The following is a 13,990-nucleotide window of genomic DNA, read 5'->3' on the forward strand; positions in this document are numbered from 1 at the left end:
AAATACACAGTGAACGTATTAGAATTTTAATTAAAAAAAAATTTTTCTGATTTTTGGCGGTGGGCGGGTCAAAACGATTCAGTTCTGTCTACACTGACAATTTGTCACTAATAGTAGAAAAGACATAATGGCAGGATGTGCTAGAAAAAGTTCAGAGACTTCAAAGAACATTTCTGAATGCACAGCAGGTAAGACTTTGTAGTTCACAAAAATGTTCCTGAAACTGAGATTCAGTTGCAGGTTTTCGAGACGGTTTGTATCAGGCAGGCCATTTCTTCCAGCCAGACCCCTCAAGGTATCACTGGTTTTGGCCAAGTGGGCGTTAAAGTCTCCCACTAGGAAAATGGAGTGACCAGTTAGGGCACCCTCTAGCACCACACCAAGTGAATTTAGTGCAAATGACAGTCAGGACCTATTTCCTGACCTGAAGGCGCATGCAGTCCTCTGATCCACTTAGGCAAACCCCAACGTATAGACAGTGAACCAGTGAGGATACAAGAATACACGCCAAGGCCCAGCCACTAGGTGCTTCTTCCCTGGGCCTGGTTGCAGGGTGGGGCCCCAGTAGCCCTATCCTGGGAAAGCTAAACTGGTCGCTGGATTTTCTTCTTTTTCTTTTCTGTGGCCCCTTACCCAGGGAAATTTGCCCTGTGAAACAACATAGCCAAACATGGGATCACTGAGCCACCCAAACCCTCCACTGTGATAAGGTGGCGATTCACTGAGGAGCTCTGTTAAGTACTGTATTTATTTTCACGACAAGATGAAAACAGATATAGGGCAATGAATCCAAATCAGTAATGAAGCAAATGCACCCCCATTATGTATTAAAGCTCTTTAATCTTTTTAATGAACCAACAATTTAAAGCTGGAACTCATTCTGAGTGATCTCTATAGTGCTGCTGAATGAATTACTACATACAACATACAACCAGCAAGAGTGTGTTGCTTTATGTTTGGATATATTGTACTGCAGATCATCACCTTCAGGTGATATGCGTAAACACAGACATAGTCAAACCTCATATTGAAACACGACAAGATATTTGTCAGAACAGTTAAGGGTTTCTAGGTCAAACATCTACATTCCCCTTATATGGACATTCTAAAAAATGTCAACATACAATTTAGCTGTTTGAAATACAGATGTAAAAGTTTCTTGAAGCTTTACTGTAAGCAAAAAGAACATTTATATACAATAAAACTTTAACCATCTTGTTTTTTTTTTTTTAAAGGGCACCTATTATGCTTTTCCTTATACTCACATGACCAAAGGTTCAGCTAATGAGCTCAGGGTAGGTGTCAGTTATCCCTGCAAGCTAAAACTCAGGGTTCAAGCTGCTTTGAAAACTCTCTTTTCAGTTTGTTTTTTCTAACCATGGCTCTGTATGATGTCTCACAGAGCAGATATCACTGATACGGTCAACCGAGAGCCACAGCGCAGTCAGCAAGCACAAAGCTCCACCAATCTGCTGTTTAAGTCAGATTTTTATGTTGGGTAGCCAATCAGCGGAAATGCATAAAACAGCTTGGTTTAGACAGGTTACGAACTGATGCGCTGCACCAAGCCCCAGTATAAGATAAATAAGGATTATGTTTGAGCTGTGACTCATGCAAAGCAACTTTAGTAGAGTACTTGAATAAAAATATGAAGTTAGAAATAAGCATAATAGGTTGCCTTTAAGTTCATACAGGCATAGGACAACAGTAGGGGATAGACAAAAATCACAGCAGGGCTTTAAATACGTTCAGAAAACGTTCTAATACCACTGGCATCTCGCAGAGTCTTTGCATTTCTGTTTTTCATGACCCTGCCAAAATATCAAAAATACATGTAATTTCACATGTTTCTGCAGGACACAAGGCATACAAGTTAGTTCCAAAATCTGCAAATGAAAATGTACAGTACAGATTATTTTGGACAATCACTTTGAGTGATGACAATTATCTAAACACTGCAACACTTCTGCTTCCCCGACATGCAATAAACATGACGTTGAAACGGATTATTTTAGAAAAAGTCTATATGGTCACACAGCAAATAAAACATCCCATATAAACCACGATTGTCACACTTGACATTAACTCTGAAGAGTGACACGTTTCACAAAGATGCTTGTAGTTCTTTACACGGGCCTCTGTTGTTTGTTGGAATGCCTGTCTTGAATTAAGATAGTAAGATGAGCTGCATCTGTTCATGCGTGGGTACTGTTTGAGTTAGTATAGAAATGTACAGTAGTCATGCATAATAAAGATACCCTGCTATACAAGGGGTGAACACTAGGTGGCAGGCTTTGCCAACTTTGCACACAGCTCCAGTCTTCTGGGGAATAAAATGTCAAGTCATGGCAGGGGAGAGGAAGGGACATGCATAGGGCAAACATTACACTGGAAGTCAGGTATATTGCTTTTCATAGAATGTGCGTTTATCCCTCATTGAGATTGTTCCACACCTTGTAAATATGCATACAAAGGCTTCTCCAACTAAAGATGGCACTGAGCTACAGCCTTCTCTGCTGCTGTCTCCAACCCAGCTCACATCTGCCTCATTGTTCTTTCCCTTCAAACAAAACAGATCTCCCGATGCTTTGTTCTTCCTCGCTTCTTTGTGAATCTCTTTTCTCCTCACTTTTTTTTTCTTTCTCTGCTCATTCTCTTACCCATTCCTCCCCTCGGTTCCCTTTACTCCCACCTACAATTTCTCCTTCCTTCCTTCCTTCCTCCCTCTTCCTCCTCTCTGCAGGGCAGCCGGAGAGTCTGGCATTTCTCTAACAGCAGGAGGGGAATCTGCACCCAGCCTCGGCCCATGCTGGGCAAAGAGTGTGGGTGTGGCATGTCTGACAGAGGCGAGTGTGTGTCTAAGTCTGTGACAGGCCACATGTGTGTGGATTCCCCATATTAGCTCTAACAACACTTATTTCCTACCTTAAAAAGGAGAAACCCAAGGACTCTATTTTCTCTGAATGGATTATACTAAAGTAGTTTGCATTCTCGATTACAGTTTCAGATTTGGCTCAGCAACAATAAGAGATCATAAAACGGCTGGGTGAAAATAGATTTTATTGTTGTGATCGGTCACTGCAAAGAATCAGTCGAAGTAACCCCACAGCACCTGATACGAGCTGGAGTCTATTCCTCATCAAGAAATTTGAAATTATTAACTTCAGCACTCCTGCCAAATGTGATGAGTGGCAACACTGGCCGAAGACCAACAGCAAAACCTTTTGTTCCAAATGTGTCTGGAGAGGGGAATCAGACAATTAAGAACAAACAAACAAAAAAAGCCAGGCTCTGAACGGTCTGGTATCAGAGGGGAGGAATGGTCACGGTTCAGTTGCAAACAGTAAATGAAAGCAATAAGAGGGCGATTTAGAGCTACAGCAGTGGGCGGGTCAGGGATGACACCCGCTGTGTAGCTACGATGTGCCTGTTTATCCCCACGGGTGATGAGAGAGGAAGAAGGGTGAGTGACGGGTCGATTTTTCTCTCACTATTGTTTTTAAAGTGAAAAACAAGAGTGAGGGACGTGAGCCGAGGTAAGCAAGGAGGGAGAAGCAGAACCAAGAAAGGCAGAGACTGTGTCGGGGGTCAGATGTGTCTGTGCAGCTGCGGTAGTGGGGAGGAGGACAGGGCTGGTCGCGGTTCGATTCCTCGGCTCTTCATGAAAGACAGCAGCTGGTCGGGGATCTCGGCAAGGACGTCCTTCGCTAGTCGAGCCATGCTGAGGACCTGGTTGCCAGATCTGTCAATGTAGTCTCTGAATGGAACGAACTAAAAGCAGAAATCATTATATACATCCTGTTTATTTAGTACAGATAAAAAAGTAGCATACCAGTATAGACAACATAAAAATCTTTTTTTTCTGAAGATCTCCCAAAAGATTAAAAAGCCTGGAATAGTGCAATGTTTTGCGAGAGTGATGAAAACTGCCAATATCTCACATAAACTGAAGAAATCATCGAACCGTGAAAAGATTAGCGAGTGACTCAGAGTACGGATGAATTCAGTTAGATAAAGGCTCATTAAGGAAAGTTTCCCTTAGACAAATAACACTGAAAGGCAGCTATAAAAAGCCACTGATATTCAAAGCTGACGGTGTCTCCGGAGTACCAAAATCCTCAAGTGGATGCTGGATGCTCCCAAGCCCGGCAGTTGTGCAAAAGGTTCCATCTGACCAACTCTCACAAGGAGAAAAAGTGGGCTCAAGACCTTGGATGCCATGTTTGCATCACCGCCACACTAGCAATGATGCAGGGAGGCCAGTGATGATGGGTACAGGGTCTCTGGGGGTACAAAGTAATATGTGGATCTTCTAACTGGCCATTTCATGCCATGTAAAGGGTAGAATCAAACCTTCTCGGATAGAATTATTCCCACGCAGGACAATACGTGGTATTACAGCATTACAATCATGCTGGGCAAAACATCACTACCTGGGAATAAAAAGTGGAAAGCATATGTGGAAACAGCAGCTCTGAGATACAGTACTTATTAACTCCTAAAGTCTATTGCATGAGACAGCAGCTAAGGTATCAAAGAATACCTCTTAGCATATCTAGGAAGCTGCATTTGTAGGCTTTTCATGGCTGGCTGCAGAGTTTTCAAGATTCATTGTCCATTCTGATTTCAAACAATGTGGATCATGTCCTTTTTTAACAAAAAAACTGATAAACCAGCTTCTAATTTCACATTTGACAAACAGGTGACGCCACATTTGTTAAATAATGAGAAAGAGTGCTTGATTTGGGTATTATGTTTTTTGCCCAATTCCACATCAGGAGGTTAATGTAGCCATTCACTGGAGGTCTTGTCCAAAAGACAAAACTTTCAGAAGTTCTCTGTCATCTTAATGTTTGCAGAGATCTTTTCAGACATGAAAAATGGAAACACAGCTGGCTTCATCTGTCTCCTGAAGACATACAACTTGCATTTTGTGCATTTGTCATGTGATATTTGGCACCAGGTGCTGCGTGACAAGGGAGGGGAAAATAATGATACCAAGTAAGACAGCGCTTTGGTTGCATCAGTGATGGATTTTAAAGCTGTTCATGCCTCCGAAGCCTTACTTAAGGACCACTGTGAGCATGAGGGAAACCTTTGCCCCCTTCACAGTGAATCCTCTCAGACGCTGTCTCATCGGTTACAGCTTTTATTAGATAATGATTTCAGCAGCATACTTTAAAGTACTTTAAAAGTAGAAAATACATGCAGAGGATGCTGCAATGATTAATATGGTCATAGAAATCTCTCTTGCTCTCTTTCTGTGTTTTTCCCCAACTGCCATATGGCTCACTTGCTGTTTTTCTACATTCATTATCTTAAATTTGTGCCATTTTTTGTGCTTTCATGGCTTCAACCACAATTTATTTGACTTTTTTCACACATTAAATGTTCTGAAAAAGAAACAGGACTCCCCAAGATACTTCGTATTAGCTCAACCTACTGACTTCTTTCAAATCAGGGTGTGGTTGTGGTGCTGACATGGAGAACTGTTATAGACTGTATGTGAAAGCTGGACATAACCAACATGCTAACATTACACTCTGCCTCAGCCACTTTAACTCAGCTGGAAAAGTGGCTGAGGGCAGCAGCAGCTCAGGGCAGCTGATTACAGTCCGAACAGAAGGAAAATCTGCTGGAGCTCTCAATAGAAATTTTAGTTAGTTTTCCACAATAGCTGGTAACAAAAAAAAAAAAGAAAAAGAAAAGAAGAAAAAAGAAGAAGAAAAAAAGATATCTTTCAAAGAGCTACTTTTTTACTTTCTTTCTTATTAACACAAAAAGCTGTATTTAGCATCATGTACATCATGTACGCGAGCATCTCAGGTGCACAGCCATAGCTGTGAGCACCAAAGCTCCACAAACTTGTGTTGAAACATTTTGTTTACGAGGATCACCCAATCAGAATAAAGCTAAATGGAGGGAAGGTAAAATGATTGTTTCAAACAGAGTATGGAATTGAAAGAAACATATTCGAGTTGCAGAATGAAACTATAACGCTGGAGATTCGACAAAAGGTACCCTAATATTCTTTTTTTTTTTTGTCTGAGATTTTCCCTGGTTATGTTGCCAATGTGACTTTTAAGTGGACATAAAACACTACATGTATGAAGGCTAGTGTGCGCCATGGAGCCCTACTCTACTCAGAGGCTTAATTTCCAGGGGGGTGTTATGACCCCCCATAAAAAGAACCAACCACTATAAACCCCTAATAAAATTATAAATTATCTAGCATAAATAGGCAGCTAGCTTTACTCCTTTCAAGTATTAACATCAAATAAGTTGCATGTTTAATCATCTAGGAATTTACCCAGATTTATTTATTTATTTAGACAGAGATCTTAACCCCCCCAATGTTCAGCACAAAGTTGCGCCGATAACTCTACTACCCTATTCAGTATGTGAAGCTAGAGAAATAACTGTCTCCTCCATACCTGCTTCATGCCCAGGAGGACGGGGCTTTGGCTGTCCACACCCACTAGTAGATCATTACATGAAAGAACCTTTTAAATACAAGCGCGCTCATGCTCACAGGTATACACATGGGTGCTCAGTGATGGCAGTACACATATTGAATCAATAACAACAAAAAAGCGTGAAATGTAGAGTGAGTGAATATTTTTCCTGCTAAGTGTAACAATCCTGATTGAATTATTGTGGTAATAAGGTTAAAGGCAATCAAAGGATTACTGTGTGCATGCAAATGTGATTACTGCTGCAAGTAAAACAGACTCAAAGACAATATAAGCTATACAAAAACAGCTTTAGAACAAGCGCATAAATTATATGGCTATTAACCTTGTGAGGGGTCAATTTTGTTTTTCATTAGTGCAATGCTTTACGGTGAGAAGTTAAAAATAGCTGCAGTAAAGTGTGTGAAGATTTGTGGATGTGCTCAACAGAAAGACATAAAATGAAGCTCTTGGCTTGACTGCAGCACTTTCACCTATGTTCTACAAAGAGCAAAAAAGCAGATTTAAGACAGATTATGAAAAAAAAATTGAAAGTATCCTGTGGCGGTCCATTGCAATCAAGTGGGACACAGAGCCCTGCTTCCATAAAAGCAGCTGCCCTTGAAGCGGTGCCTAACGAGAAACATTTTTTACTGTCACGATTCAGACCGCTAAAAATCCAGAATTGAAAAATGAGATGGACTCCCTGCTATTTCTATAATAGCCTGTGATTAATTTGTTTACTTGGTTTCCGAGCAGTTGGAAGCTACTGTGACATTTTACATTTGTAAAATATAACTTTGAAGAGGCAGAATCAGACACGCTGGGCCACTTCTTGAACATCTTAATTAAGACTCACGATAAACTTAAGTGCTGTTTCTATAGGTTCATAGTGTTTCCTTTCCTCAAGTATTACGATCTTCCTGATTTGTTAGTTTATATGGGTTTTACAATCCACCACAGGTGTTGGCTACCTATGGCTGGTATTAATTTCAGGGTGATGCTGTGTTTGTCAGACCCTAATGGAGATTATCAGGAGAGTCAACTTACATTTCTTTTTGTTTTCTCACAATATACTTGAAGGAGAAACTTCAATTATCACTTGCCTTTATGACACAGTTCATTGATTTTAACTTGTGATACATATGCACATATCTATGCACTGCACTGCTGAGGAGCATCAGCTGAATGAGCCATTAGAGTCATACAGCTCTTCCTTCCTTCTTTATAAACTTACAAAATAGCTATTGTCTCTGTCCTGGCTCAAACAAGATTAGGATGTGTGTTTTATTGCCATAAAATGTGACAATGTTGAAATTAATGCTAAATCACATGGAACAATAAAAAGCAAGACCAACTTTGAAGTAATATTTAGTATTTCTAAACATGAATGCATTTTTTTCCTCTCGGCTTTTAGACGCCATACATATATCTCTTTAAGTGCTCATTTATCATCTTACCCTTTGCTGACTCTTCTTCACTGTTATCCGGAACTTCAATAGTACATTGTTATCAGAGGCCCTTGTATTTACCCATTTATGTTCTCATATCTCTAAAAGGCTGTCTAAAATAACTGTTTAGTGTTGCCAGACCATTCTCCAGTGGGATCACCACTTATTCTTCACCATACTCTCAGCTAAATAAGTTTCTCTCTTGTTGAGTTTGGAATTGGGAATGTTATAAGTGTGTCTTTTGAAAGATGAGGATCTTTTCAGCAACCTTTTGCATAAATAAATATAAACGTTCATGCATTTATAAAGTAAAAAATCTTGGTGTCCGAAAAATCTTATTAATATTAGTATTCGGTATGACCACCTTTATTCTACAATACAGTCTCTCTTAGGTAAGCCGTGTTTTACAGATGGCTGTAGAAACTAATTGGATTACCTGTCTCTTAACCTCATATTGAAGATGATTTAAGCCAAACCTGTTGCTTCTGATTTTCAGTCCAGCTCTTGTGTAATCTGGCCTACCTCAGCCTTTTCTCACTGTTTCCATTCCTTAAGAATGGCTTCTTGACAGCCACCCTTCCCCTGTGCCCATTTCTGATGAGGCTTCAGTGAACAACAGATGGATCAGCTGAAAGGCCAGATGCATCTCTCATGTCCTGTGTCAGGTCTCTGCTGTTTCTCAAGCACATGACTTTAAGATACCATTCATCTACTGTTGACAATTTCACATCTTTTTTGTCCTCCACATGTCTAGTTTTCAAAAAGATTTTTACAGGACACATTGCACACCACGCTGAGATATGCCAATTTTCTGGCTAATAGCTCTTCAGGAAATGACCTTGACTCTCAAACTGTTATCTTTGGCATCTCTCAGAGATTCAACTACAGAAATGGGAACTAATAATATTTTTCTTTGCATAGACAGTAAAAATATAGATGCAGCTTCCTGTTCAGAAAACTAAGCCATTGAGCCCTACACCTGCATTCTAGCAAAAGGCCACCAGGTGGCGAGAGCTGTGGTTGCAAAAAGACTTCTGGTCCTATAAAAAAAGGAAAAAAAGTATTTCTCTCCCGACCCCTATAAACACTTTGCTTTTGAATTCATTTCTTAGTAATTCATTTTGTCATTTGTTTTGTAACGTCTTAGCGGTGTTAACCCTACCTTAACACCGCTAAGACTTATCAATTAAGAAAAAAAACACAGCTGTTGTTCAGTGAGCAAGCGGTTCCAAAGTCAGACGTGTATCTTGTTAGTTCTTGGAACTAAGACCAGAAAAATTCTTTACAGGGTTTCAAAGGAGTTCAGAAAATAACGGGAGGCATCACTGTAGCTACGTCCATCTGTTATACTGTCTATGCTATTCTTCCAACAGCCTGCCAGTAACAAAGTGTCTAAAGATATAGTTTAACACGGGTTCTATGATATTTTTCTGTTATGTGCAGACATAACAGAAAAAACTAAAACAGTTAAAAAGTTAAAAATCACTGAGACAAGGCGAACTACAGAGGGAGAGGTCAAAGAGACCAGACAGCAGACACGAGAACACGACCAGGATCACAAAATGGAGCTATAGTCAACAAAATCTGGGCAAAGGACTAAAGCACAGAATAACAAAATCACAAGTAGAAAGAAACAATTGATCAGATCGCTAACAGCAGACTATAAAGCAAGAATATAAAACCTTTCTTAAAATGAACACAAACTATGAACTCACAAACAACTGAAAAACCCTGAGTCACACATCCAGAACGCTTGATTCTTTTGCTTTACATAAGTAAATATCCAAACAGATTTAATACTGAGGCACATGCCTTTTATAAGTTACGACTATTTAACACATCAACACATATATTAATATCACCACGTCATAAATGTCATTTTAACATCATTTTCATACATGACATTGATTAAAATGTTCATTTATTTCTTTATTTCTTCCTTCTTTTTGCTGCACCCTTTAGGTTTACCCCATGTGTCAGTCTTACTGCACACCTCACCACTGGCTCACTGTAACACACTTCTCTGCCGCTCCTGACTTCCACCGTTCTTTTGTCAGCACCCTATCATACGTCTTCTTTAGATCCACAAAGACTTACTCGATGTCCTCCATCCATCCTCCTCGCTCTCATTTTCTTCAGTCATGCTCCTTAAAACACTCCTTCCATCTTTTCAACACACTTTCTTCACTTGTTAGCAAATTTCCTTCCGTATCCTTAATCACTCTAGCTTCCTGCACATCCTTTCAATGTCTCTGCCGAGCCAATCAATAGAACCCAGTTTAAGCCTTTTCCTTTGCCACTTCTCTCTTTGCTGTACATCTACCCTCTACCCTTTCTTCATCTCACTAACTATCCCAATTTTTATTTGCTATTTTCCTGTGCTTCTTCATTTGAACACTGAGCCTCCCTGTCCTCTATTTTTTGTCTCATTGTAGCATCTTTAACTTACAATATAAAGTGTCCTGAGGTATTAGTTGTTGTTATGAAAAATTTGATTGACAGAAAAGAAAGGACCTTTTATGGCTTTAAGTCACTTTTTAATGTTTAAATTGAGAGTTTAGAATAACCACTGTTAATAAATGGTAAATTACAAGATAATTTAAATGTTGCAAATTTTTTTACAGTGAAAAAGAATGATTGATATATATATATTAATATAAACCAGTCATTAGCAAAATTACATTTATAATTTATCCTTATGACATTAGTCTGTGTGATGAAATGTACCATAGCTGATGAGAAACAGTAAAAATTACAGTAATGCCTTTAAGCTTTGTAATCTCTCTGTTAAAGGTTACCAAATGTTGTTTTTAGTCAAGGTTTTGCACTGACTGATCAGTGATAAGCAAAAGGCATGGATGAGAAACGTCGGCATTGTTATACAGTAAACTTGTGTAATACATATGGATACTGCATACTGTATGAAGCAGTCCCCAGTGAGTGTCTGAGTGTGTGCTATAAATGCAAGCCGTCCTCCACCGGGGGACATAAACCCCACGCTGATGTTGTTGACAGAAACATGCTCAAGACTAACCCGAGGACTTAACCGAATTTCGAGGCGTACCTGAACAATGTCTCTCTCAGCAAGACGCCCTCTTGAGGATACTCTCACCTCATCTCCATCCAGCTCCTCCATAGCTAAAAGGAGAGAAAGAGGCAGAGCGTACATGACTCAACCAAAGGGGGAGAATATAAAGAAGGCACAAGACGTTCTTTTGTATTTCACTGTATAATTGCTGAAGCAGAACAAAGCACAGAGGCTAAGAATGGGTACTCAGCGCAGAACTGTTAGAATATTTTATATAGCAAAAACCTCGAGCCAAATATGGAAATGAAAATAATAACTGAAACTAATTCCAGCCACTCAAGAGCGGGACTGAGTAGCTTAAGAATACAGAGCAGTGTTTAGAAGGCAAGTTCAATTACAACCAAACACAGAAGGAAATTTGGAAAAACCTTACAGTACAGCCCATGACTAAGGGCGTAATTCCCCAGTAATTAAATGGAATTGTAATGTGTTTTATATGAAATTACAACATTATCATATGTATGCATGTAATTTACAAGCATGCCTAAAGTCACTAGAATAAGGGGTGACAAGTCATGTTCTACACAAAAGATGAGTACTTACAAATACAGTAAACACATTTAAGTAGTACGTAAGTCATATTAAATATTGCATAGGTTTTTGTTGGCACCCTATCATACGTTTTCTTTAGATCCACAAAGGCTCGATGTCCTCCATCCATCCTCCTCGCTCTCATTTTCTTCAGTCAGTGCTCCTTAAAACACTCCTTCCATCTTTTCAACACACTTTCTTCACTTGTTAGCAAATTTCCTTCTGCATCTTTAATCACTCTAGCTTCCTGCACATGCTTTCAATGTCTCTGCCGAGCCAATCAATAGAACCCAGTTTAAGCCTTTTCCTTTGCCACCTCACTCTTTGCTGTACATCTACTAAAGTATGCTGTAACTGTAAGTACAGCATCATTTCCTGGTCATTTAATGGGAAACAAAATGTGTCAGGACACAGGTTGTATTATGGAGTGACTTAACTTAGCCCAACATCTGGATATTTTTACAGGAAATGAGACTAAGTATTTTTAAGTATAGCATAAATAAAAAAAAAAGGCACAACTGAATAATAGAAAATCAATCATGAATATCAACATAAAGAATATGGGGGCTTATACCCTTAGTCATGAGCCTTATTATAAAGTGCTACCTACTTTGCGCCAGGCTGGAGGTGCGACTCTTAAAGGTAATGAAAAATAGCACCTGCATAAAACTCCATATCTTCTATCTGACCAAGACAAAAAGGTAAGGTCGCTACGCACAACTTGAGGATGCAAATACATTTATACAGAATCTTAGGTAATAGGGGGCAAAACCTCCTGGCAAACAATGAAAGATCCTTGGCTGACCATTTTTTAAAAATACATAATTCTGATTTTAAAAATTGTTTCCAAATGGACGCTGTGCCAGTATCGGAGACATAACCTCACCGCCTGCTGGATGCCCTTTTTAAACATCCCCTCGATGTCACTGTTAGACTTTGAAGCAAAACTAAGCCTGTGCTTGAGAATTGCTTTACGATATCCTTTCATTTAATTCAATTTCAGTTGAGTTTTATTTCTATACTGACAGTTCACAACAACAATTGTGTAAGGGTGCCAATAACAGAGAATGCCAGTGATTAGACAGTCCCTTTTGAACGGCTCTTGTTGGGAGCATAGAAATCCCTCTGAACAGGAAAAGACTTCCACCACAATCAAACCATCTGCTGCAACCACTTAGCAGGCAAAAAATATTGACATGCAATGAAAACACATGTAAGTGAAAGGAGGGCATTGGAGGAAAAAAGTTCAATGTATTACGTGTCTACCAGGAGCCTGAAGAAACTCTTGGAGCCACAATTACCCCGCACTCTAAGAGCCAAATGCTCCATTGGGCTAAGATGATGATATGAGGACTTCGACACATGACAAATCAGGAATTTGTACGTGAGGAGAAGCATTTTAAAATACTCATTGAACATTATCAACAAATGAAACCTTCTCACCTGTGAGATTTAAAAAAACTAAAACGCACCACTCATTTTGGAGAATAATTATTAACCTATTGGGATAACTGCAGAAGGGACTTGACAGCCAAAATAACAAAGTTCAGGCCAATCCATTATTAATGACGTAACTAAAAATAATGGAAACATCAAAACTGGTTGTGCTACAATGATATAAAACGCACATTAGACAGAGAGTCGCTGTTGTTGTTGTTGCATTTCCAGATAGGTTTGGGTGTAATATTACTTGAAAGATTTCAGGGACAGTCAAAGCAACACAGCAAACACTAACTTAAAATAAAACCTTGATTAATTGATTGACTTAGGCATTAGAAACCTCCCTATAAACCAATGAAAAACAGGAGAATATCAACAGAAAATGGCAGCTCTCCTTTAAAAGCGTTTTCTGTTCACTGTAACCGAAGGCACAGAAACAAAAGATGAATCGGGTTCAATCAGGATGAACAAAACAGAAAGAGAAACATAAGAAACTTGACAAAAACTGGCAAGCAAAGCAAAGGCTAAAGGCACACACTCATTAACACATCGTGCTCTGACAACCAAAATGGCCAAAGGCCTTGAAGTGCAACTTCAGTCAACTTATACAGGCTACCATCCACTGCAGGACTAAGATCTCAGCCAATGACATGAAAATCAGGACCTGGAAGTAGCATGATAAATGGTAAAAGTGCTGGGTCTTATATAGTGCTTTTCTACTTTACCTGAGCAACCAAAGAACTTTACACAACGCGTCTCATTCACACATTCACTTTTTTCTATGTTTAAGTTTCTTCTATCTAACATTCACACACATTCACTGCAATGGATGGATCAGAGAACAACCTGGGGTTAGTGTCTCACTCAAGGATATTTAGCATGCAGACTGGAGCAGCCAGGAGTCAAATTAGCAGCCTTACAATTAGTAGATAACCTGCTCTACCTCTGGAGCTACAGCTACCAAAGCATGGTAAACATTAACCATCTATTAGGGGTGCAACGATACACAAAATTCACGGTTCGGTTCG

The 13,990-nt window shown here is 39.4% G+C and overlaps 1 protein-coding gene across 1 annotated transcript in view; it reads right to left on the reverse strand.

The window, feature by feature from the left end:
• Positions 1-827: 827 nt before the first annotated feature.
• LOC102210451 (copine-9-like) overlaps positions 828-13,990 on the reverse strand; it is a gene marked incomplete at its 5' end in the record, with an annotated part of 28,690 nt that continues 15,527 nt past the window's right edge. The window contains 2 exons of the mRNA XM_013913133.1: positions 828-3,771; positions 10,968-11,041. Coding sequence (XP_013768587.1) covers positions 3,589-3,771; positions 10,968-11,041 — 257 coding nt within the window. The remainder of the gene's footprint in view (positions 3,772-10,967; positions 11,042-13,990) is intronic.

Source organism: Pundamilia nyererei, unplaced genomic scaffold (assembly GCF_000239375.1).
Source record: "Pundamilia nyererei isolate P.nyererei 1_Seehausen unplaced genomic scaffold, PunNye1.0 scaffold00116, whole genome shotgun sequence".
Classification (NCBI taxonomy): Eukaryota; Metazoa; Chordata; class Actinopteri; order Cichliformes; family Cichlidae; genus Pundamilia; species Pundamilia nyererei.